We start from the raw sequence: 27,233 nt of genomic DNA, 5'->3' as shown, positions 1-27,233 counted from the left end.
CCTGCGCCGCGCCTCTCATTCACTCTACGCCGCACACGCTCCCTCTTCTTACACACAAGCGTGCGTTTTCAGCAGCACATACACATCCTCATTCTACAACAGAAGTTTCCCTCTCGCCAGAAAATACGACAAATTTACTGCGTTCTAATTATTCATTTCCATTACAAGCTGCGTGCATTCTTGAGTGCGCGACACTTTTGTGTCCATAACACCAAACACAAACGAATGTTTTGTGCAGCGCAAAGTTACGTGTCTGTGTAAACAAAGGTGGAGCCTCCTGCCCCGTGTTCTTCATGGGTGTCAGGCTTCATGGCTACCGGTAAGGTGACAAACTGTCTGCAGTCTCGTTTATTACTGGGCAATATATAATATTCTGAGAAGATGTCTGTACCAGAGAGCACAGGTGAAACCCGCGTGCAGCTCCAGAGCGGTCCGCTGCAGAACAATCAACACGCACCCCCAACACACTTGTGCGCGCTCCTTCCTCCTACACACGCAGCGTGCTGACACGCATACACACAGTCATTCTACAACATCTATATGGTTAGCTTATCAGTTAGAGAGGTAGTACTTAGTTGTTACCGTTATTTGTTAATAAAGAATACTGCGTTGTAATGGTTTTAATTTGCGACTCGGCCGCCGGGGGATTTTGTTTCACATGCAATATCTGAATTCTTGGATGGTTAGAACTCCCGCTGTGGCGACCTGAAGGGAGGAGTCAAAAGCTAGAGGAAAGACTTGACATTGGTCACAGAGCTTCAAACAGACCTGACCGGGCGCTCTGACATGCAGAAAAATAGGAAGAGATGGATGTGAACCAGCCTGCATGTGGAACTGTCCAATTAGCACCGAGGACTGGCACAGAGGAACCTTTGTGAACATCGGGGACCTGTAGCTGAGCCTGAATGAGCCGGCAGACAACAGGCATGGCTTTGGTGGGGGGGGCTGACTGAAGTGTTGAGAGAGGGAGCCATTAAAATTCTTACTCAAACCCATTTTGTTAGTCAGAGGAAGTCCTGTCCTTGACTGCATTAAGGTAATTGGTTTCCAAAAAAGGTTGCAGAGGCATTTTTTCATATCGTTCAGAGGCAGAGGAATTATCTGTGAGCCGGTGATACGCGGATACATCTGCCAACTTCCAAACCCCGGCACAGTTTACGCACAAACTGAAGCTTTTAATCACTTTTAACGCGGTCAGCTTCACATTTACCGTCCTGGCCGATGAGTTTGTGCTGCTTTTCAAGAGGACTAATATGATTTGCTGTGCTGTTAGTAAAGCGATCATCTTTTACAACATATGCAAAGATAACATTCAAATTTAACTTTATTTATAGAGAACCTTTCTTACGCCAGAACACCTCAAAGTGCTTTACATAAAATAGTAAAAATAGGTATCAAAATAAAAGCCTCCCAACACACACTAACAAACTGGGGATAAAAAGCCCATAAAAACAAATTGAAGAAGAGGAAATGCAAAAACTACTTAAAAACAAAGCTAAAATGTGAATTTTAAGTTTGTTCTTGAGGGTGAAGCCCTCACAAACTCAGGCAGGCCGTTCCACAGGCGAGGCCAACAGTGCTGGGATGTGGCCTCGCTGTGAGACCTGCACCTGAGGAACTGAGGGCTCTGGGAGGGTCAGACTAAAAGTAATTCTGATAAAAATGAAGGTCAAATTCCATCAGGACATCTATAAACTAAAATTCCACATTGGAGATCTTGGTTAAAGGGCGTACAGCCCAGTTATGAACAAGCTGTAGCCGATAAATTGTATTTTTCTTTACACAATGGAGAGAATAAACCTATTTATTCCATCCACGTCATGATTGAAGATCCCGTGTGGCAGTAGGGACAACAGGGCTGCTCAAAAACAACCTTACCTCATCCTGCATTAGCATTCACTGCCAAGTCAGCAGGACCTTCACTGCATGCAGATGACATGCAGCAGGTCACACTCCACAGAAACCAGCTGAGCAATAAACAAACCAGACGTGTATCAAATAAAACAGAAAGCGGCAAAAAATGTAATGTCTATATATTGATATACATTTCTTTAAGTGTTCATCTTAAAAAATTAAGAGATCTTACAAAAACTCAATGACTGAGGTTCCTGAATGATTTTTTCAGAAAAAGACAGCGTCATGAGTCCAGACGGACTAAAAGTACAGTTCGACTCGTGTCATGAAGCCGTCTGCGCTCCTGCAGAGCTAAATAAAGCCTTCCTGACAGCACTCATAAGATCTTTGAAATAGTCCCATACTGAATTATTCACAAGATCATAATTAATTGTAACGCTGACATTTCTTAGGTAACAGGGGACAAGATCCAGGGCCCAGACAGTTATGGATCGGACTAGTAGAGGAACTACTGCTCGACTTGGCATTTGATCCGGCCTCAAAAGCTGCAGAAACGGACGAGATGAGGTCTGTGAAGCAGGAGAGCGCTTCTCCACAGCCCAACGTGTCCTGCTGAGCACGCCATAGTTAACATGCTGTACAGACTGGGCCCACTGCATTAAGCAAACTGCGTTCCCAAAGAGGAGCCATGAGTCACAACGAGCCGGGAGAGCAGCAGCAGATACTGTGTCACGTTTCCTCTGCCAAGCCTAAGCAGCTGAAACATGAGGAAGGAGGAGGAGGGGGGGGTTTACGATCAGGAAAACCAGAGTCGTGACTTCCGGTAGTGCCAGACTTCATATCAGGACGAGCGTACACATTAACCAGAAAAAAATCTGCCTGAACGCATATGAAGGTAAAATATGGAGCAAGAGAAAGTCATAATGACAACTGAAAGCACAAGAGTGTAGACATGTGACAGAATGTGTGAATGCAAGGGGAGGGAAGCGCTATAGCTATAGAAAATGTTCGTGTGAGGACCAACATGCAGCCCTTCCTCCCATCAAAGCTGGTGGTTTTCTGCTTTTGCCCCGAACTTCTCAGCACCAACAGCAGCACTTTGAGAAGGTTGACGGTTTCCGCAGTTTGATGGAATGATGCCTCCTCTCCAAACCACAAGGTTGAAAGACAGAGTATACAGAGTATAGAGGCAAATCTCTCCACCCTGCATCTTTCCTTTGTTCCCTTCACAGAGAACAGGGTACATGATTGTCTGGCTCATTAACCACCAAGATAGGAAGAAGCTCAAAATCTCAGAGGAACAAAGATAAGAGGACTTCTATACAAATGATGCCATGGTAAATGGTATATACCGGTACTTCTACAGTGCTGTTCTACCTTCCTTTAAGGCCCAAAGATCTTTACATTCACAGTTCCATTCACACACACATTCACACACTGCTGCCTAATGCTCCGCTCACACATTGACGTGCATATACAGCATATGGTGTTCACACTGGACTGTTGCTACCCAATATTAGCGCACATCCGCCACCTACAGTTGGAAGAGGCTTGGTGCAAAATGTTGAAGCGGTGCGAATCTTGCTCCAGGCTTTTGCTATCCCAGCTCTATTCCAATATATGAGAGACTTTGTGTCCAGCCGGGCAAAAAACACCACCTTCTGCTCAACGATCAAATGCACATTGCTGAGGACGATGTGAACGTTACTTGATCAGACATTTTGTGCCTATAGGCCAAAATGGTAGTGGAAATGATCGTAGCAATGCATGAATGTCTTGAACGCAGAAGCCCGAAACACGCATATATAAGCGTTTAAACAGACTTGTCATTGGAAAAGTTGGCTCCAGAGTTGTTAACGCTAAAGGCAGTGATGCCAACTTATAGCCATCAGGAGCCATGTGGGGTTCAATGTCTTCCCCAAGGACACTTCGACACATGGCCGGGCAGGAATCGAGCCTGTGATATTCCTAACAGAAGTCAACCCCTCTACCACGGCCGCCCTGTCTAAAAATCAATGATTAAAATCCGTCATACTTTTTTCACCAGCGAGAGATATAACAAGATGTTCTTTTAAAACTAAAAAAAGGGGGCACAGATCTTCAGCGTGCCCTCTGCCTGTTGAGTTTTGACTCCTGCAGAATTATCTTGTCAATCAATTCTTGCTTTTACGCACATGCACACTTCAGAGAGGTATTTTAGAGCAGAAGTCACCATCATCCTTCAAAGTACCAGATGATACAAAGCCATGGTTGCGCAAGGAACATCTGAAGAAAACAAAACAGCATGGCGGTTTTTCACTTCCAACCCTACGCTATTATTATTATTGGGCTGCTAATCTGTGTTGTATGACATACTGGGCACATTACTCCAATGATGTTGGACAGCCATGGGTGGAGATGGAGAAACTTTCTGCTGGGCCTGGTTTGTTGCCATCAGTCATTGGTGCAACACTTCCACTGGCTAAACCTCTGACTATTGATAATCCTGTAGTACATAACTCGATTAAAATCTTCCATCAATTCAGAAAACATTTTGGTTACTTAGGGATGAGTTTGCAAGTTCCAATAGCATCCAATAAATGTTTCCAACCTTCATTGTTGGAAGCTGCATTCCAGAGGTGGCGGCGACAAGGTTTGAAGACCTTTAACAACTTGTTTTCTAATAATCAATTTGCCTCTTTCCAACAACTGGTCTACAAATATAATATTCCTAGCTTCGATTTTTTTTAGATACTTGCAGGTGTGTCATTTCATCATGACCTCCATCACAGGGTTCCCTATCCAACCTCCTCAAAATACTCTGGATAATATTTTGATCTTCAATCCCACTCGGAAGAAATCGGTGTGTAAATTGTTTAGCATGATCTCAGTCACAGAGTCTCCCTCGATGCAAAGCCTTAAAACATCTTGGGAGCAGGATCTTAGTGAAACCATCAGTGAAACAGACTGGGAAAATTTTGTGAGGAATGTTAACTCATATTCAATGTGTGTAAAACATTGTCTACTGCAATTTAGGATTGTGCATTGTGCTCACCTCTGCAAAGCCAGATTAGCTCAGATGTATCTACAAATTGATTCACTGTGTAACAGATGCAAATAATCAGAGGCAACATTAATCCACACTTTTTGGTACTGCCCTAAAATACAGTGCTTTTGGGGAAATATCTGTGAGGCACTTAGCTGCATCTTGGGAGTCAAACTAACTTTAAACCCACTTGTATTTCTGTTTGGAATAAACAGTGGGGCTCCGACATTGCCTGCAGGTGGTCAGAGGATCATTACCTTTTCAACTTTGCTAGCTCGACGCCTCATTCTTCTTAAATGGAAGGATGCTGCCCCACCCACTTTATCACATTGGATTCGAGATGTGCTTTACCATCTTAAACTTGAAAAAATAAGATTCACTGTGAGACGATCAGAACATACATTTTAAAAGGTATGGAGACCATTTCTCAACTTTTTTAGTCTACCATCTACAAGTGTGACAGAATGATGCCTCTTTTTTTTAAAAAAAAAAAATCTTTTTTTTACGTGTGTTAATATATTTGAACTTTACTTATTGTTTTGTTTTTTTATATGTTATTTCACCTATACCGTGACTGATTTTATATATTCATGTTTCTCTTTTCTTATCACTTGTAACATTTCATTTCCTTATATTTTCTTTACTAAATGGATATTGGTGTATATGCAACTGACAGCAGGAGGGGTGGGGGACTGGGTTTTGAATTTGTTTGTATTATGTTTTAAAACTGAAAACTTAATAAAGTACCAGATGATGCCTTTGCCTCATTCTCACGAGTTCCACAGCAAACTGTTGGGCTCACCTGAAGGTTCTCATCCTCCTTCACCAGCTCTTTCTGGGGGAACAGATCCTTAGCCTTGATGTACTCCAGACTGGGAGGCCCCTCTTCACCCTGACAGACAAACACAAGACAAAGGGCACCTCAGCGATGGGATTCTCCTTAAAGGGACTGACAAGATTTTAACACTGAAGGATATGAAAGAAAAACACGTAAAGATAAATGATGAGCACCAGAAAAGTCATTTTCTCACAGTTAGGGTTTAAACATGCTGCTGTGCAGGAGCGTTCAGGGAAATTTCACAACATTCTCCAGCTAACTCAGAAATCACGTAGACGGTAAAAAATTGACAAGAGCAGATGTAAACCTGACTGTCAATGAGAGACAGCTGACCCGCTGAGGTCGGGGGGGGGGGGCCTCAATGTTTACCATTTCATCCTGAAAAACATTCTTCTCACTGATAAATAATCATCACCAAAATGCTGAGGGGAACCTTTCACCATTTATATTCCTTTAACTTTGACATAGTGAAGATAAGCAACGCATCTGTAAAAAGATAAAACGCTTTCGGGCTTTGGACTGCAAAAACCTTTAGACTTTGACTCCGGGGTGTTGCAAAACAAAAACAAAAGGGGGGGGCAGGCTTTTGACTGGTGTTGAAATAGTTGTTTACTTTTATCACTTTGAACTAGCATGTCATACTAATCTGGCCTCATATCACTGAAATGTTGCCGTTCATCGACTTACAGAAATCCAACAAGAACAAGACGAAGAGTCGAGAACTTTCCTACTGCTCACACCAACCAGCTTCCAGTTTGCAATGAGACACCTCCTCCACTTTTGAGGCCAAGCTAAAAGCATCCGGCTTGGTAAAAGTTTAAATTTAACTAACAGGCTATCTTTCCATGTGGTTTAGACCTTTAACAGGGAGATTTGGATGTTTTTTTGACATACTCATGACTCATGAGTAGTTGGAAGTACCTGCATGTCGGGAGAATTCTGCTAAAAGCTCCTCTAAGCAACCTTTAATAAAAACAAACATGAAAAATCCCAGCTGTTTGAGCAACTAGGAACTCATTTGCTCTGTTGGATTCTTCAAACTTGGACCGCTGTTTACTGCAGGGCAGGATTCTGACCACTGCAGCAGGGTTATAGGACAGCAAAACCTTTCATTTGCCTGATGCCCCATCTGCTCGTGCAGTACTTTACACATTCCTTTTAGTTCTCAAATCAGAATAAGGACTTCGTTACAATCACTCGTACGGTAAATACTCGTACGTATTTTTCGTACGTACAATGAAATTAAAAGTGCCTCCAGGTCAGTGCAACATTCATACCTATAAAAAAACAACAACAACAACAAGTTATTACTAAAATTATACATAAAACTTCATAAAAAGTGCTTCAATGTGTGCGAACACAGGTGTGTCTTGCAGGTCCCCTGAGGCTCATATGGCCATCTTAAAGGACATCATGGAACTAGAACATACCATTATTGTGTGTGTGGTGAGTGTATTGTGAAGTAAGTTCCATGTATTTGATATACAGGTGATGCTATTGTACAAAGTCCTTATGCCACACTCTAGTCAATTGTAAAGTGTTCACATTGACTTCATACTGACCGTGCCCAAATGCTGCAGGCATGGGGTGTACAGGCAATATACATAAGTGATGTGATTAAGGAAAATCTGTGATTAAGGAACGCAACTATCACTTGAACAGCACGAACAGGCTACCTGCATAATCTGCAGTATTTGGGGATTAAAAAAAAAAAAAAAACAACCACCAAAAAAAAAGAAATCGGACGCACCTGCGTCTCCTCGCCTGTTTATGTTTGGCTACGACCTGCCGCATGCCAGTAGATATAAATGTGTGTGATTTTTTTCTCTATGGGTTCACAGAGTGTTCTACAGTCTTGAAATTTTGTGCGGGCCACCCGCATACAGGTTTGTCCATTTTTTGCCCGCAGACAGCCCATATCCACCCATATCCACCCATAAGGGAAGTTGTGACAAAGGCATTGGTTACATGTTTGCCATCCCTGAGGTAACAGGCCTTTTCTTTCTACCAGATCTGGGTGTATGGCTTTGACTGCTAAGCTAAATTATAACCATCAAAATGTACATGAAATATTAATTTTAATATTGCAATATTAAAATACTGCTAAGTTTAAGATGAAAGATATTTTTTTGTTTGTATGCGACTACTCATTTTAACCTTACACTATACTCCTATAACCTTATAATTTCTTAACAACACATTCAAACTGTCGTTTTAATGGATTGCTAAAATTAGCCCAAATAGCGAAGAGGCAGAAGTAAGAAAGTGAGGAACAAAGAGGGCAGTCGACCCCATCCCGACAGCTCTGGGTGCTGGTGCTCTGCAAAGACCACGTTCATCATGTCACACTTCAGTCCACGCAGACGAGGAAAAACACACAACCCTTGTTCTCCTTTATCTATGTGTAAAAGGACAGCACTCAAAAAACAAAAACCATCACTTCACTGCTGGATTTGGTTTCCTTGTGTCATTATGATCGCATGACTGCTAATGAAAACTACAGGAGGTCCTGCTGATTCGTGTCTGGATGCTCCTGTCAAATCGCAGGACAACAACAGGACAAATATGAAGACAACTGAAAATCTTACAACAACTTAGAGGAAAACAATCCCATCTGTCAAAGTCCAAAGAGGTAATCAAGCTTTGCATTAAGATCACCCCCACTGTCCTGAATAATAACAGATGTAAACCGCACCATCACAGACAAGCCTCCAACCGGCTTCCACCTGACGTAAAAATAAAACACACCACATAAAGTATGAGCAAATCTGTATTTTTGAGTCTTGCACAAGTCTTGCACTCATTTACATCGATGAAAATGAAAAGACTTGAACATTTAGATTGAAAGCAAGACCATCTATTCACCATGTGGAGTTAGTGCCGATTGTGCCTATTTACATTATTGTGTTCTGCAATTTTAAACAGAATGTCTGCAGCTTTTTTAGTTACTATAATCAAAACGTGGTTATTGAATCAATACGTGCCTTAGATTGTCTGCAGAGTGGAGGACGTCACAAACATGAACAGAAACAAGAACTTTTCCAACATTGTTTTAGCCTCAGCTGCCATCAGACGAGCTCCAACCACTGCAAACACAAACTCAAAGACTCTGCATTAGGACTTTTAACCTAAAATATACTCTTTTTAGAGTTATAACAAAAATGCAAATAGAGATCCAGGATGTCAACAAAGGACAAGCTATAAATAAACAATGACAGTGGCTTCTGTTGGTCAGTTAGTGGCCTTCAAAAGAAAAGGAAAATCCAGTGAATATCCATACTAAAATAGGGGAACATTTTACGATGTTATGCTGATTAAGCTTATAAGTTAAGTCAAAGTATCAGTAGCCATAACACAATTGAGTGAGTGAAATTTGCTCACTTGACATGGAGGATCAGAGCGCTGCGGTCAGTTATGCTCCCAAACCACCCAGTAATTTAAACCTTCTAATTCAGGGGTCTGAAACTCTGCTCCTTAAGAACAAGCCTGTTTTCCAGCCAACACTGATTCAGTAGCTGGATCAGGCGAGTCCAGTTTCTGACGGAATAAACAAACCTGATCCAGGTAATCAGCAACAAACAGGAGAAAGTTAGCTGGAAAATGAGCAGGACAGTGACTCTTTAAGAGTCCCTGGAATCCCTGCTCCAGTTCATTTCATGCAAAATACCAAAACACCCTTGAGGAGTCAGTCAAGATAGCATGAGGGGGAATCTGGAGTCCTTTAAATCCTCAGAAGTTAACAGCAGATTGTCTCTGTGAGGCCAAATAACAGAATGCAACTATAATTCCTCAGGTGAACTTAGACTGCAAGGTCGACACAAGCAGAAACGAAATAAAAATAGGGAAAGTTTATGCAAGATTTTATTTCCACGATGTCATCTGGGGGGAGAACGCTCCACTGTCTTCATGTCTAATTAAAGTGCCACTTCAATAACAGACAGGAAAAGACCTGATACTCAGGTCATTCCTACTGCATCTCTTAGATTAGAAATTCCACTAAGCGACCATTGTGATGGCTGAAAAAAGGCTGTGCCAGGACTGAGAACAACCTCCAGACCTGAACAAAGTGCGGCATAAATGAAACCTCAATTGACCTAAAGACACACCCATGTTTGTGTTAACGTGTTTTTTTTACCTCCACGATTCCAGATAAGAGATGATTCACGTGAAAGAGAGGTTAGACACTTCTTCACAATCAGCCACAATCAGAGAAACCTTTAAATTGGTTCCAAAGCAGTCCACATGGGTTTGCTCCTCCTCTAGCCTTGTACTTAAAATGATAAAATAACTAGAACAAGCAGATCTTTACTAGGCAAAGGGATTACATTTGTTAAAACTTTTTTTAAAGTAGAATTTTCTTGATCTTGGATTTTATCATAATCAACTATGAATAGAAGCAAATCCTTGAAGGAAAGTTTGATAAACACCTAAATTCTAACATTCTGCATCATTTATCCCCTAAATTCAGGGTTGATCCCTTTAAGAAGCCAAAGCATTTAACGTTACACACCAACACATATAGACCACCTGATGTTTATTGAACTAGTTATGAAGCAAGACTGACTTTGCGTTCCTGTGGTCTGCAACACCCTCCAGCACGCAGAGCAGGTTTGCAAATGTTAAGCACTTTGAGATGTCATCAGTTTCAAAATCCACGAGTAACAGTGCAGAAAGAAGACACGCCAACCGCCACCCTAAAGAGCGCAGTAAATGCAAAGTTAGCAGCTTTACTGGTGTCTCTGACTGCTTTCAACTTGAATAATTGAGAGTTTTGAGTTCAGCTTCTTGGTCAGCATAAGCTGCCTCTGTCCGGCACAGGAGCTTTGGTTGTTTGCATCAAGAGGAAAGCCCAGCTGTGTTGTGGATACGGCAACAGTGAGTGAGGTTTGTAGAGGAGGCGCTAGGCAGCTTTCATGTTGCTGAGGCAACAGACAAACCCAACAAGAGCTGTTGCCTCATCCAAAAGTAGGAAATGGAAGGCCCTTAGTATTAGTAAGTTTACCTCCAACTGTTAGTGATTTCAAATTTTTACAACATGGACTCTTAACTACAAATGTAGCAATAGGAGGAACCAAAGATTCATCCAGGAATCCTCCACACATGCAATACTTCCACTATATAACCTATAACCACTACCGGTATATAACCATTTGTATAATTTAATACATGCATTTCTAAGTCACCCCCCCCCCCCATCTCATTAGCATGATCCAAACGTAAAAAGACGGCACAAATTGCAATAAGTTGTTATGTAAGGGTTAATGGTCAACGAAGTGTGCATTATCAGAAAATAACATGGTCACTTACAAAAGAAATAAATATTCAATCAGTTTTTAGTATTTTCTAGTGGTGCACCACTTTTTAATCCACACCCAGCAGCCAATAGGAACCGAGTATTTACCCCGACCATGTTATAACCTGAAGGTTTACACACATGCTAAAACAACCTTATGGTAGCTTGAAGTAGGCCTGCACAATAAATCAAAGCAAATGTATCGTTATTGCGATATCAAGCTGTGCCAATATGTATATCGCAAAAGATGGCAAAAATTGCAATAAATGGTTACTTTAAATGTGCTAAAACAGTCTTATGGTAGCTTGAAGTATTTAGCGAATCGAAATAAATCCCTTTATGCATTTGACCAATCAGATGAAGCCCTTTTGTTAGATGTTCGCCTCCTATGTAGACGAGGGTCATTTGGAGTATAATTTAAGTTAAGTTGACTTATTTAAATTTAAACTGCAGCGAAATAGAAATGATATTTTTGGTTGTTTTGCCATTTGTTCATATATCGCAAGATATATCATCATTGCAATGTTGATCACTAATATCGCATATCGCAGGTTTTCCTCATGTTGTGTAGTCCAAGCTTGAAGTATTAAAAAATTAAATTAAACCATTTACCGGTAAGCATTTCACGGTTTTCACCAATCAGACGTACCCTTTTTATGCCAGCCTCCTATGTGGAAGAGGGTCATGTGGAGTATATGTTGACTTTTATTTAAATAAAAGTGTTGTAATGAAATGGAAATGATGTATTAAGTCATGCTATGTTTTTCTTTTTTGTTCATGTATCACAAGCTATATCGTCATATCATTATTGATCAGTAATATTGCACAGTTTTCCTCATATTGTGCAGCCCTAGATTTGACTCATTGACAGGCCAACGAAATTAAAATTAGCACAAAAACTTAAGAAAGTAGCCACCACTACTGGAAAGTAATCAACCAAACAAATGTCTTCACTTTCTGTGCTGATTTCAGCTGCTCTTCTATGGCAACCCTGACTAAAAATAGATTGGAGATCAAAATCTAATGAGCGTTTATCTGCAACTCATTTTAAAACAAACTCAAGCAGCAAAGACTCCAATCATCTTTGCTCTGCTGTAAAGGATCAGCTTAAAAAAAACGATTACAGAGACAGAAGAAATGCTCTCCTTTCCATAACGGTAGCAAAAGATGGAGGACAGCTTGTCCTGCGCCCGACACATTTCTGCTTCGTCACTGCTGCGAGGCAGTGCACTCCCCCGCCTCTGTCTGACCACTGTTTCCAAAGCTGGAAGGGCCTGTGAGCGCGCACACACATGTGCCACCACGCATTAATTAAATATAAGGCCCAGACTCTGTGCTCCATGTCATCATAACTGCTGCCTCAACAGCATCTCTTAGAGAGGAAGCCATTGTGGCAGACCTCCATGACTAAGCACAAAAACCCTGCAGAAGAGGCTTCACGCAGGGAGGATTGTTACTACAAGAAAATAGAGGCACCACGTTGGAAATCTGGTGTGCATGTGCCTAGTTTTTTGTTTTTTTTTAAATTGGTCGTTCTGCAGAACTAAGCTAGCCGAGACTCAACAGAACCGGCACACAAATAAGTGTCTCGTTGCCATGGATACTACCACCACTTTTTTAGATGCCGATGTGTTTTCTCCACGATTTGCCACCCTAGCCAGATTACTGTGTTAATCTGAGTAGGGCTTTGTTTCAGAAGAACAGAACAGAGGTGACCTCCTGAGTGTGTGCGCAGATCACACACACACTCACAAACACACAGGTCTGCTTTTCAGCCCACAGTGACTCATCAGGAGGATGCATTAAAAAGCAGAAGCAGACCGACAGACTGAATGTCAAAATGTTAAGAAATACTCTGCATAAAAAGTCCAAGGAAAAGGACAACAATAGAGGTGGAAAACACAGAAAATCTCAACTGAGAAGCCAAAATAGAAACTTTACAATTGAAAGTTTAATATACTAAAACTAAATCTTAAAGTAAGAAGACCCTTTTCTTATTTTATGTCTTGAAAAATAATATTGTCAAAAAAGTTTTTCCATTGGTAAAATAATCAGTATGAGAAAAGATGTCTTAATGACTAAAATTGTTTTCATAAAATAAGAATTCTTTGTAAGACTATTTTTCTTATCCCATTGGCAGATTTATTTTATTTTATTTTTTTGCATATTTAAAGAAAATCTGCCAAGTGGGAAGAATTTTTACTTTTTTTTCTTTTTTACAGGCCCCTGGCAAAAAAAAGGAAAAAGTAATCTTTTTTTTCCTATCCTCTCCAACTAAATGAATATTTGATTGTTCACCATATTCAGAACAATCAGTTCCATTTGAATGTAAGAAGTGGGCCGCAGTCCAGGTACTGAAAGAAACTGGTCAAGAGAGGTAAACAAGACTGAAAGTCCATGTAGACGAGGGATAAAACTGTCAACTCAAAAGTGTTGCTTTACTACATATTAGGGTGAGATGAACCACAGCTTATATATTGATGGTATTGTGTAGCTTGGTGCTAAAATTCCGCGCGCTGTGGTCATGGTGTCACTGTCATGAAACTTGAGCAGAAACCTTTTAAAGATCACGGGTTCCCGCGCGATGCATTTATTAAAACAGCCAAGAGTGACGGCTGAAAAAGCTTTAATTTTGAAAGCACGTATGATTTGAGTAATGGAAAAACCTCGACCAATCACTCAGGCTTTTCCTAATAGCTCCATTTAGTGCAGACACCACATGGCCCTGCCAGGTCACAACAAAGTGATGGTGATGCAAACACTGCAGCCTGCTGCTGCTGCTGCTGCTGCTGGGGAAGACTGACAGAGGTGTGATCCACTTAGTGGACACTCAATTACACTGACGCAGAGCGAGAAGTGCTGACTCAGCTGCAGCGCAGATATATATTAGAAAGGGCCGTAAATTGTGTACGCCTGGTCACAACCGCTTCCTGAGGAAACCGAGGGAGGAGTCACTGAGAAGATCACACATTACTTCCTATGACTGCTATAAACAGTACAGTGTTATCGTCTTCAAATAGTGGCAGTTCTGCTCTTTACCAAGCAGTTAAGTTCAAATAAAATTTCCCAGAGTCCATCAGTGCTCCACAAACCTTGATTGGGTTTTTCCCTTCTAGTTTTCCAAACAATGTTTCTTGCACAATCTCACTGATTAAAGCTCCTTGGAATTTTGACTACATCATGATTGGAACACATTTACGAGATTCAGCAAAGCTTCCTTAGTAATCTGTGGATTCCAAGATGTCTTCAACAAATCATTTTCAGTCGTGTGAAATATGAGGGTCAATAGGTTCAATTTCTTTCTGAAAAGGACTCTTTGATGCTTGGTAGATTTAGTTTCACGTCTGTGCTGGGACACTTTCTTCTACCTGTGACTCTGGTAAATATGACATCTCTTTGTTTTCAAACGTCTTATTTTCCACCATAGTCATCCACTTGGGTCTCTAAAAGGATTTCACTCTGTATTTGAACCTCATCTTCACTACTTTATTAATTTCAGCAGAAAGTGACAGAGGTGTCTAACACTGTTTTTAAAAGTTTTACTGATAACCTTTATCAGGAGTAAGTTGACAAAGGTCAGCTACCTCAGATCCCATTTAATTATTGCAGGAAGAACTACACTGGAATGCTGCCTTGTTTGCAAGACGCTGCAGCATAGCAACGGACCAACTAAAGACATGATGGTAAAGCTATGCATGTAATGAATGACAAGCTGACCTCACGTTTGGCGAAGACCTAAAAACCAAGTTGGAGAGGTTGTGGTGCCAATGTGTTTGCCTATAGATTTGCTTTTTTATTCGTCTTAGCTTTTTGTTTGTTTTGTTTTTGCTCTATGCATGTTTGTATGCATAGGCTCGATAAAATATGATTAGATGGAATTAAGATGGAAAAGAGAATCTTCCAAAGGTTTCTTACCAAAGCTGCTTGTCCTTTGCTGACCCCTAACCCTAGAGCTGTCGTTGACTAATCACTATACACTAACATTTCAATAAATTTAAAAAAGTTCCTAAAAACTATTAAAATGTGTGCTGTTTGGTCAGTAGAAGTCACCAAAACATAAAAGATGCAAGTTCAGTTATTTAAAAAGATATTTTCTTCTACTAAAGCATAAAACAAAGACAGCACAAAGACGTTAAACTTGTTATAAAGTTTCAATAAACGGGAAGACAGTCTAATTTAAATTAATTTAAGTTGAGTAGATTCAAGCAAGTCTCTGCTCTGTATGAAGATGACTCCAAGTGAAGCACCTGTTCTGTCCAGGTCCACTGCAGTTAACGGCGATAACTCGTCAGCCCCAGGAACAGCAGAACACTGTGTACCAACTCAGAGCAGCACAAACAATTTACCTGACCAACTCAAGACGGGACTCCTCGTCTCCTTCTGTCAAATCACCAAGAGCACAACACCGGAGGAGGAGGAGGAGGAGTACAAGAGTTACTCTCAGGAGGGAGGGAAATGAAGATGGTTTCCATGAAGTCAGGGATGCTTCTGACTGCAGCGGCGCTGTGTGTTTGCAAAGATCCGGCTAAATGAGGAGGATTCTACTACGCACCCATCTGAAACCAGACTCGAAACTGCAATGAAAACCAGAATAGAAGCCAGAGGGACTTACGAAGCAGTTTAGCATGGAGCAGGACACCCTTCCTGCGACGCTCATGTCGAGGAAAGGCAGGACTGTGCCAGAGTGACACGCAGCCTCCAGAGCAGCAGCACAAGAGCACGAGGAGCCGGCATAACCATTCTTCTCCCAGCCTCCTCTGCTCTAATCTGCCTGCCACCACGCTCCCCTCCACCACCTTCTGCACAGATCCCCGTCTCAGGAGGTGCCAAGGGAAAACACTCTTGTCTCATTCAGGATTCTTTATCCAAACCACCCCCCCCTCCTCCATCTACGGCATAAGAAAGGGGAGCAGGAGCATGGAGAGTCTGAACAGCGCTCCTGTTGCACCTCGAGGAAAAGGAGGATAGTCCATAGACGGTACAAAGAAAAAAGCAGTAATCTTTCTAATTTGCAGAGCTGAAACCGAAAAAGAAAAGCAAAGATAGCTGCAGATGCATCCCCAGAAGTGTAGTGAGTAGATGGGAGCACAAGGAGAAGAGGAGGGAGGAGAGAAAGGAAGAGGAGAAAGCAGCCTGTTAAGCTCCGCCCTCTGCATGAGCATCTACCTCACATTCCCATGTTTGCATTCCTCTCCAACTCCTTTTCATCCTCTACTCCTCCATCCCTCCCTCCGCACATTAAAAGGCTTCACTCCTAGCCGTGAAGCGGCAACGCTGGGAGACGGCAGTCGGTCTAACCTCTGCACGTGCACCATCTGACATCAGCTGCAGGATGCTGCAGCTGTCAGTCAAGCAGAGGCTCTGAACAAGCCGACTGTACAAACAAACAAGAATCTGGAGCAGGATGGTGGAACACGCCTATGCTAGTTGATGGAAAGTGGAACATCAACATAACTGAACTTCAGGTCACGCAGCTTTCTGCAAGAAAATCATTGCTCATTTGTCTGACATCACCCCCACCCCCACACACGCCCCCAAAGGGGACAGACCCTGCAGCACATCAGAGCAGCACAGTCTTATTGTGCTTTGAAACCTGGAAGGTCAATGCAGCACATACATTTCTCCGTGTACTACGGCGGGCAAAAGTGCCCCTCCCCCTTTCTACTCCAGCCTCCTCCCTGAAAGAGTCGTGACAGCCGATCACCTACAGCTGCATGACCCCCAAATTATGTAACCAGCAGGAATGCACTGCATGCAGCATAGCTGGATGCGGACCGCAACACAAAAAAACGGAATTTTATTTTTTTATGATAGATTCTCTACGGTTACTGTGACCAAATTTTAATCTTAGACTGAACAGGATTCTTTTTTTCATCTGCTTTGATCATTCTTACCTTTGTATGGGTGCAACATAACCTGAACACACAACAAAACAATAAAAAACTGGAATTAAAGCTATTAATAAGGAGCCACATGCTCTAAAGAAAGCCAAAGGAACTTATTCTAAACGCCTAAAGACCCGCTCCGATAAAAATGCTGTTTCTGGTACTTTAAACATGCTATTGTGGCATTTTTCTCATGATAGAGGACATGCATAAAGAAAATGACGCTTAAAATCAAATGTTTCTTAGTATTTCCTTATTCAAATCTTTGTTAATCAGGAGCAGATGAAAAAAATGCAACGGGAAAAAGAAAATATGCTGGGCGGGTAACAAGCTCCCTGCTCTGCTCTATTCTGATGCATCCACGTGTGGACAAATAGATCCAGGAACATTTTTGTTTTCCTCATCTGACCCGACTCAAAACGGTCGCACCACCAAAGTTAGGCAGGAGGTATGAAAGGCTGTAAGCTAGTGGAAGTGCATGTTAACAGAGAGCTCTCAGCGATAGGGAGGGGAAAGGTGGCCACGCCCACAAGTCAGAGGTGAATTTGTGATGAACTCCTGCCACTCTGCAGAAACTATGTCTTAGAAAACAACAGGTTTTTCTTTATTTTAAAAACGATAATCGTAATGGAAAGACCACTGTGAACTCTTTCAGATCAAAAAATGATTGGAGCTTAATTGGGTGTTTGGTACTTTTAACATGGTGTTGTGGTATTTTTCTCTTGATTTTCTCTTAGATGTATGGAGCTTAAAGCTTTTTCACTGATAAGCTACAACTGACTTCAAAATGTATGCATTGACCAAACATGCTAAACCCATAAAATGAGTGAAATGAAAGCCTGGCTGCATGAACTTGTATTAAACATACTAACGCCTGAACGTCACCTTTGAAACAGATCTGCTGAGGTGATCTTGAGCCTCAGACGTTAACGTCTGTTTCCAAATGCTGTTTCTAGTCTTTCGCAAAAGAGTCAGATGAGATAACGGCTCAATCCTGCCGGAGCCTTAAAGCGGAACTTCTCTGGAAAAAAACAAGTACAAAAACAAGTTGAAAAGTGTTTTTAAAAAACAAAACTTGCACAGGTGTGTTGGTTTATGGCTCCAGGGCAAACAGTCAGTAAAAAATAAAGGAGATAGACCATGTTTCATAGTTTACTGTGCAGGAAGAAAAAGGTAATTCGTCTCACTGAAAAGCACAGAAAAATGAAGCCCATCGCTGAACAATCTTGATTTCTTGAAGTATTGTCATTCATTACAACTGTCATCATTGAATCAAGGTTTATCTTTGATACTTAGTTTATAGACCAAGGTGAGGCGTGTGCACAAGCTGCTTTACATCCTGCTGAATCTACAGTCAGAGGGACAATTAAACTCATGAGACAAAATGGAAAGAGACTTTGTCCTCAAAACAATACAGCCCTAAACAGAGCGGCACACTCCTGTAATTCCTCTAAATCTTTTTTTTCCTCTTTTCTGTGAAATAGAAAGTGAAAACAAATCATTGAAGTCTTTTCTTGGTTAACGTTTTCTTGTAATGATTTACAACAGATGGATTGAGCCGAATTGAATTCCTAGAAGCAAAAAATAGAAAACAGGCAATTTCTTCTGAAGGATTGTAAAGTCCTACTCTAATGATATTTTTATCTACTTTAGAAGCGATCTCAAGCTCCAAGGCCTCTGATAGAGGACCCGGGCTTGGGTGAGAAACCACCCGCGGAGGGTGAGGGGGCATGACTTTTTATCCAAATCTATTAATAACCATATATCTTTGTTTTCCTAATGAGTTTTGAAGAATACTGTAAGGTGATGCAGGGTCCAGTTTGAAACTGAGAACCAGAATCGTCCGCTTGTGTCTTGGTTTTATTTTAGGTAAATAGGCCAGCGAGTCAGCGATGTTAACCTACATGTTGACATTCGGATAAACTGCAGAAAAAAAGACAGAAATAAGACATGAATGCTTAAAAATAATCTTCAAATGTGTTCCTTTGGTCATTTTTAAATTACCGTTTTGTCGCTTAAATAATAGTTCATTAGTGTTTGCTGCTGCAGAATGTTGCACTATTGGAGTTGGAGAGGATTGTTTTAAATCAACTGTTTGAAACACAAAATCTTACAAGTAAGACTTCAAACAAAACAGGTGACAGAAAAGCAAATATTCTTTTTATATCCACACCGCACTGACTGCAACCTTAAATTAACCAGAGAGCTTCACTTTCACTGAGCTCTCCTGCTGACTGAAGAGTCAGTTCACACAACAACAGAAATGAACCATTCGTCCAGACCATTGAACTCTTATGGAACTAAATGAGATGAAGTTGTGCAGCCACACAAACACCCATCAGGGTTTGTCGCTGGGACAATAACTCTGAAACGCCTTTCAAATAAGTGCACTACAATGCACAGTGGCTGTGATCACATGCCTCATGTCCGACAACAAGAAACGAACAAACAAAAGCATCAAATCCTCACGTTCTGTCTTTAATATAAGGCCAAGATAAAATCAAACCATTTTTCTTACTAAACTGAATCAACTCAACATCACTGCACTACATAAGAATGGAACCTTTATTTTGAAAGCCTCCCACTGTCAATCATTAACAAACTAAGAGCTGATGCAGTTTTATTCTACAGCTGTCCAACCGCCTGCAGCTTAAGACTGAATGATTTCCTGTGACTGAAGAACTCTGGGTGTGTTTGGCACACCTGCCACGGCTATTCAGGTGTGATTACACATGAGGATTGTAACTCCAGCCACAGCAAAGTGCTACACAATGAGGGAAGAACTGAACCCAGATTCCATTTTTTTTTTTCTTCTACACAGGAAGGCAGTCATTTTGCCTGCACCGGCGGCCACATTATTTGTTAATCAGCTCTGCGATCAATTAAGCTCCCACAAAAAGGCTGAGAGCCGGGCAGCCAGCCATGGTGACATTCTGTGGACACAGCTGACCAGATCCCTGGGACACTCGACCTCCTGCTGCACTTCCTGCTTCTGCCTCAGAAAAGCTCTGTCCAAAAGGAATCTGCCACCAATGTCATCACAGTTTCTTCCACCTTTCTGAAGGCAGAATTTATTATTTTATTAGTCTTTTTTTTATTTTATATTTCATATATCTAATACATTTTTATGAATGCCAAGAATTTAACTTGTTATACAAACAAACCTGACATGAATCTCTATGAATCTCACCTTTCACATATTTGGTGAATAATACAATCAGGTAGGCTAAATAACAATAGCGCCCACTACAGGGTGAAACAAAGATTTTTCCATTCTGTATTCATTCTTTTACAACAATGACAAGATGATTAGAAACAAGTACTCCTTTTTCTTTAGGAATTTAGAGTGGGATTAAATAAATGTCACAAGCTCTGAGTTTTGTCAAGGTCACCATGGAGCCCAGACACGGGGCAGGGAGCCACATCAGCGGTGCAACATCTGTTACCTGCAGCCCAGAACTTCCTCTGATGCAGAAACATGTGGGAATCTGCAGCCACATGCAACAAATGTGCAGCCCTGCTGAGAAAAGAATACGTGAGATAATGACTGCTGCTGCCTTCCTGCTCAGAATGAGGAATTGCTCAAAAAAAATTCTGCAATAAAAGAAGTTGATTTTCTTGTTTTTGTGTAGTTTCATAGAATCTTTTGTGTAACGTCTTGATAATCTTGGTCATCTATCCTACAAGTAGCAGTTCAGACTACTGACAGACCTCCCACTCTTAGCGTTAGATGACATCACAGACAGGATTCAGTTCATATAGAATGAACACATGAAGGACTTTAGCTTGTGTGCCATTTTTGTCGCACCGCTAATGACTGGTTGGGGGGTGTGAGGGGCTGTAAGCTAGTGGGACATCATGTAAACTGTGAGCTCTCAGCAACGGGTGGGGGTGGGGGTTTCGTGCCAAGAGTCTCACCCACAACTCAGAGGCTAATTTCTAACAAAGCACACAGGTTTTTATTTTTTATTTTTAAACGGTATAATTAAAAGACTAGTGAGAATACTATGGAAATAGATCAAAAGATGATTGGAGTGGGACTATAAGCACAAAGCAGAGAAGATCAAAGATGAACAAGTTCAAAAATTCTAATCGCGTCAATAAATGAGAAGAAATAAATGTTTCTGTGATGGAGATGTTTGAAGTTATGGGAACTGTGGACACAATAACAGGAGAATACAACCAAAAAGGATAATATTTTATAATAAGTTACTGTATGATCAAATCCGATGTTCTAATTGAAACTAATAAAATTGAACTGTATTCCCTTGAACAACATCAATATAGTTTTGAAATTCAAACTCGTCTCCAAGACTTTGAGTCGAGTTTAAACTTGCAGCAACATTTTCTGGGAAAAAAAACCCAAACTTGCCGTTTTACTCATTGGGCGTTTCCATAACAAAGCCTCTGGTTCAACACACAAAGACCTGAAAAGCGCTCTTATCACATGACCTGAAATGCTCGTGCCCCTTCAGCTCTTAACCAGATAAAAACTGCAATCTACAGCAAAATAAACATTAACATTTACAATCCCCACTAGTAGTGGAGTTGGCTTACCATGCTGCCAGCCAGTGCTTTAAGGAGTGACTCGGGGCGCTCCTCTTCAGATCCCTCCTTCTCCTCCTGTCGACTGGACTCGGCCGTGCCAAGAATGGATCCTATCAAAATAAAAACACACCACCTTCAGATGAGCGTAGGTGGTTTAGGGGTGTGTATGACACTGTAAAAAAGCTATAAAAAAAATCAAAGTACAGCATTCACAATGATAGAAAGAATTGATTAAAAAAATACACAGCCTCTAATGTAATATTTGATTTTAGAAACACACGTCAAACCCCTTCCAGCAGACATTTTCAGGGAGAGCTCTGAATGAATGAGGTCAAATTGGAGCAAAAACCCTGCACATGTGTGGTCCTGCTAGCGTATGCGCAGGAACGTGCCAGACGTGTACTCTGACACCACTAAAGAAAGGCTGGAACACACCAGCTGACATGACTGCAGCTGAAGCAGCCTCAAAACTCCTGGACAGATTACTACAGGCAGGCGGAAGACTCAAAGACATGTCTCCAAAGACCAGAAGATCTGGTTACACAGTCCCACCATCAAAGTGTGTTATGACGTTTCTACTAACTAAGCCTGTAATTCTACTTTTCTGTGCAAGAATCTCTAAAAATCTGCTGTGCTGCAGCCATGTTGAAACTCAATGTATGAGCCAAAAAAATAGATCAAACTGTTACATTTCAATCTGCATGACAATAGGTTCGCATTCTCTCTTGTTGTCCAAGTATAACAGTCTGCAGACCTAAACACATACACTTCCACGTATATAGGTCAGACCTAACAAACTAAATGCCATAACAAACTGAAACTCTACCCCAAATCTCCCCGTGCAGCACAGTGCTCTCACTTCCCTACGCTCAGTTTTTTTCCTCTGACACACCCCCTTTTGCACACTGCTACACAAAAAGACGAAAAAAATACTTTCAGCTCATCAAAACAGCAGTTTCAATGTCTTCTTACCTGAAAGCTAGTGTGAATTTGTGCCTAAACTCCAGTCCCTTTTTAGGAAGAGAGAAAAGCCTGCAGTAAAAATCAGAGAGACGAGCGTCTCTCTAACACATACTGGTTGTAATCCACTGACATACCTCCCTACGTCCCTCCCCCTTGCTTACTCGGTTTCTCCCTGCTGTGCCTCACTGCTTCCAGTGAAAAGAAGCCGTACTACAGGCCGCAGACGCCTGACAATCCACCACTGACAGCAAACCCTCGACTGGCTCATCAGAAGACGTGGCTTCCAGCGGCAGCTGGAGAAAACCTCACGAGGTGGCAGTTAAACACTCCAAACGCCACAACTTTGCACTCAAAGAGAGAGAAGTTACTTCAGAATCAAGGAAACTTGTCAGGTGACCGAGCTAGGGGAGCAATGGAACATTTCAGGTAACCAAGAACTTGATCCGAATAACCTTTTCGATGACAAAAACACAAAGGCAGCAGGGAAATGACCAGACCAACAAAGTTACAAAAGGCTGTTAGGTCTAAAACCAATTCCTTATTTTAACTCTTACTTTTTCCTTTATTCATTTCAAACGAACAATCGAGTTGATAACTTAAAAGTTCAACTTTTTCAGAACCTGTTGCCTGAGAACAAAGACCTGCTGCTCAATAAACTGATCCAGGTCCCAGAGGTCACACTGGTCTGCACAGAAAAGGGACTGACTGAAGATTACATTAATCAAAAAACAAACTAATGCATTCTGTTCCAATCCACATAGTTTAATGGTTTATGTTGCTACTTGTTTTTCCTCGTAGATCCTCCCTTCAGGGGATCCCACGGACAAATACCCCACAATCTGAACTTGATTTTGGCCTCAGAATTTTACAGCCAACTTGAACTTTTGCTTTTAACCGGGCTTGGGACAGGTGCATGGAAACCACTGAGTATATGAGAAGTGGACTGAGTGAGTGGGACGTCACTCATAAAAATGACTTCCTTCTGGCTCCAATGAAGTGAACTCAGTTCAGTCCCTATATTATTGTTCTATGGAGGCCGACATGTTGGAGCCAGATTTAAACAGTAAATCACCAATGAGGAGTGAGCTTGTTGGAAGTCCACACCCCTTTCAATGAAAGAAGGCTACACTGCCTGCCAATCATTTTAAACATTTGACGAGAGACCGCCTACTTTTATTTAGGCATCTGATTGGCCAGTTTATGGGGGGGGGGGGGGGGGGGGGATTATCAAGAACATGTCAAACAGCACCTGGATGGCTCAGTTGGCTCTGTGTAGGCCTGGCGCACAGGAAACCAGAGTTAGTTTTCCAGAGGGTACGATAGGCTAAATCCAGTGTGGGTGCCTAGGCAAGACCCTTCATGCTACTGCCCAACTATGTAGCCACAAGGAGGCACAAGTCTGGGTCTCCCTGTGCCGGTCCCCAGCCTGGATGAATTACTAAATCTCTGCCAAACTAAATGTGCGAATCATGTAAAGTTGATTTACTATGGCTACCCCCCGACAGGATATACAGAAAGGTGAACAGCAGCCAGAACATGCTAGAAAAAAAAAAAAGTTGAGCAAGAATGGAACGTGGGGGGTGGGGGGTACCTAGTATAAGAGTAGCCCATTGACGTTGCAGTAACTTAAAGCTCCTGACAGTCTTGGACAGTCTGCTATTGACAATTCTGCTTAGCTTTTGAGAACAGATGTGATTGGGCGTGTCTAGAATGGCATTGTCAAACAATATATATGTATGGATTTCCTATACTGAATAGTGCTATAACAAAGTATTACAAGGCAGCACTTTCTATACTAGCTTATTTTTCTCTTGCACACTTTCATAAACATTTTGTCAACAATATTAGAATCTTCACTGCAACTTTTGCACAACAAAACATGACACATTAGAAAAACTCAGTATGTCTTCAAATGAATCTTTCAGAAAACCATTCTGCTAAGCTCACGATCACCAGCTTGAGAGAGCAAATTCTCAGTGGAACATCTCCACTTATGGAGAAGCTCAGTGCACTGTGAGCCACAGCTTGCATGTTGAAACAGCAAACATCTTTTCTGGAAATCAGAAGTGTACATCCAAAAGGGGAGTTATCTTTTTGGCAAAGAATGTGATGATAGAAGGGCTTCCAGGTAAAACCAACAGCTTTCTAAAGCATGTGAGTGATTTGGCGTGTCTCTTCCTGCCTCCTGATTCACAATCATATGACACCAGCACAACATTGGGTATTGGTCAATGCGCATTAAAGTAGATCCTCTAAAATGTATGCCAAATACCAAACCAGGCGGAAGCATAAAGACATACATTTGTTGCAGTCTTCTCTCTCATTGTTAATGTAGTCTCTCGATGTTAAAAATATACAATAATGTCAGTTTCTTGCTCATACAGCCTAAATATGCAATCTTTGAGTTTTAGGATCCAGTATGCAGAAATCAGGGCTGGGAACATTACAGATTATCTCAGACACTTCATTTTTAATTTTCTAAGTTTTAACTCTTTTCACAGATCTTCTTTCACTTTCAGCTTCTCCCATCAGGGGTCGCCACAGCGAAACAACCCTCCCTCGAGAATGAGTCGCATGGTTAACTTGGCAATGTTTTACGCCGGATGCCCTTCCTTCCCCTAACTCTTTTCACATATAAACCATTAAAATCACTATAGTACAAAATTTGAACACAAAAAACAAAATTATGTTAAAACGAGATCGTTTTAAAGACCCACTTCAATTGAAATATTTAATCAAACTGTGGTGAATAAGGAACAGATGAAAAAAAATGCAGTTTGAAAAAGCTCTCAGCTGTGACACAGCAACTAAAATGGGCGGGGCAAAGTCTCCCTGCTCAGCTCTATTCTGCTGCATCCACTTACAGACAAATATATATATTACTGTCTTCATTGTCCTCATCTGAGATGGAATCTGGATCAAATCTGTACAGCTGGATAGTTCCACTATTGATCGCCATTTCTGTTGCTCCGCTGATGTTAGCCTGGGGTTTTGAGGGGCAGTAAGCTAGCAGGAGAGAGTTTAAACCTGGGGATGATGGGATTTCAGTGGAGGCTTACTTCTGCGTCAACAGTCCCCACCACAACCCTCTTTCTAATAAACTACTGCTACTCTGCACAAAGTTTGTTCTAGAAAATAACAGAGGTCTATAGATTTTTCCTAAAATTGGCATAATCATGATTAAAAGACCACCGAGAACGCTTTTACAATAGATCAAAATATGATCAGAGTGAGTCTTTAATAAAGTTCATGCGAGGCCTTCAGCAACTGAACATCACTTCAATTGAACACACTTCACCCGTGGGGATTAAAGTTTGGTGATGAAATATGTTTGTCTTTCAATATTTGATGTTTAATAATTTGGTTGGTGCTTAAAGTTACTAAAATCAGAAAGTTCTTAAACAACAGGTTTGGAAAGCCCTGAAGAGGATTTATCCATATAATCCAAGCAAACAGGTGAACTTGACAGGTTGACGTTTTAAAATATGATAATTTTGATTGATTTTGGGTGAATCAGATCGTTCAAAATGAACCAATATTTATTGACTAGAACCACAGATGATATGTTGCAAATCATTGTTAAAATGAAATATTGCACCTCTACTAACTACAACAACATTTAGCTTAAATAAATTCCAAGCTGAAGATGAGTTTAAAACAGACCTCAGATCTTCATGCCATGATTTAAAAATAAATCACAGCAGGGGATATCTGCAAAACCAGTTTCTCTTCCTCCTTACTGGAAATCAACTTACATAATTCAACAAACCTCCACGGCATTTTTCCTGTAGTAGGAGTTTTTTTTTTGTTGTTGTTGTTGTTTTTCTTTTCTTTTTTTTTAATGGAGTGAAGCTGGCAGTTCTCAAATGAATCCTGTGGTCTTGTTACCGGACAACCCAACAGGTGTAAACTACAGGAACCGAGAGGATAAAGTTTCAAGAGCCATAGGGTGAAAGTGAAAGTAGACAACAGCCCCTCTACAGCTTCATGGCGTTTCCAGAGACGGCCGCTGAACAAACCGAAACCTGTTATCATTGAGGATGTGCAATATTTGAAAGGCCGGCAGGATGCTAGCTGCCGGATAGCAATGTTGAAAGAAGCTGGCGAACACAATTCTTACAGCACAGAAACCGAGAAAGGAGCTAAAAGAGCCGCCAGTACAAAAGCATCCTGACATACAAACAACATGTCACACTACATACATCTGCTAAAACCTACTGCGTTTAAACAAACTGAATCGAGTTACTCACTCAGAAAGAATCAGGTGACACAACGGTGACTCAGTACACTACTCGACTTCCGCATTCTTGTGTGGTTAAAACAGCGTCAGCCAATGGGGGCAAAGAAAGCAAAACCCTCTCCACCAATTACGTTATAGTTTTCGTTCCGGCCAATCAGAATTGACACAACTCGAGACAGTGACTCGCACACGCCCACAGTTTGACCAATCAGCGATCACTTGACTGCCGAGGCGCACCAATAGAAAATCACAGCGCGGCACAAACGGCTGCACACAAACGGCGCGGTACGTGCGGAAGCTCACATCTTAAGGCGGGAGAGAACAGCCGAGAAGTCAGAGAATGAATGACACGCGCGCGCGCGCTTTAGCAGCGAAAAAAACTGCGCGCTATGGCGACCAATCACAGCCTTTTAGAAGAAAAGGGCAACAATTTATATAAATGATTCAGTCATATATATCGTTTTCAGTAATTCAAAATATTCAGCCTTCTTTTTTGATTTGGACTCAATCGAAAATATTACTGATCTAAATAAAAGTAAATCAGAAAACTAAATAGTTTAGTAATATTTTATTAACAGTTTAAAAAT

At 41.3% G+C, this 27,233-nt stretch overlaps 1 protein-coding gene across 10 annotated transcripts in view; it reads right to left on the bottom strand.

The window, feature by feature from the left end:
* The window catches only part of mtmr4 (myotubularin related protein 4), a 44,432-nt gene extending 17,470 nt beyond the window's left edge, over positions 1–26,962 (bottom strand). For 2 of the 10 annotated variants that reach the window (XM_023962306.1, XM_020709034.2), the window contains exons 1-2: positions 20,342–20,410; positions 5,682–5,771 (exon numbers count right to left, since the gene is read on the bottom strand). In XM_023962306.1, the coding sequence (XP_023818074.1) occupies positions 5,682–5,771; positions 20,342–20,395 (144 nt within the window). In that variant the 5' untranslated portion in view covers positions 20,396–20,410. Of the gene's footprint in view, positions 1–5,681; positions 5,772–15,622; positions 16,116–20,341; positions 20,411–21,452; positions 21,554–22,415; positions 22,558–26,161; positions 26,376–26,656 lie in introns of those variants that run through there. The other 8 variants (XM_020709036.3, XM_023962308.2, XM_078930365.1 and 5 more) reach the window with 8 other exon arrangements.
* Positions 26,963–27,233: the final 271 nt, after the last annotated feature.

This window comes from Oryzias latipes, chromosome 14, assembly GCF_053564925.1.
Source record: "Oryzias latipes strain Hd-rR chromosome 14, Olatipes_Hd-rR_3.1".
NCBI classification, from domain to species: Eukaryota; Metazoa; Chordata; class Actinopteri; order Beloniformes; family Adrianichthyidae; genus Oryzias; species Oryzias latipes.
Note: the sequence above shows the minus strand (reverse complement) of the source record. Positions and strands in the feature narration are given on the sequence as shown.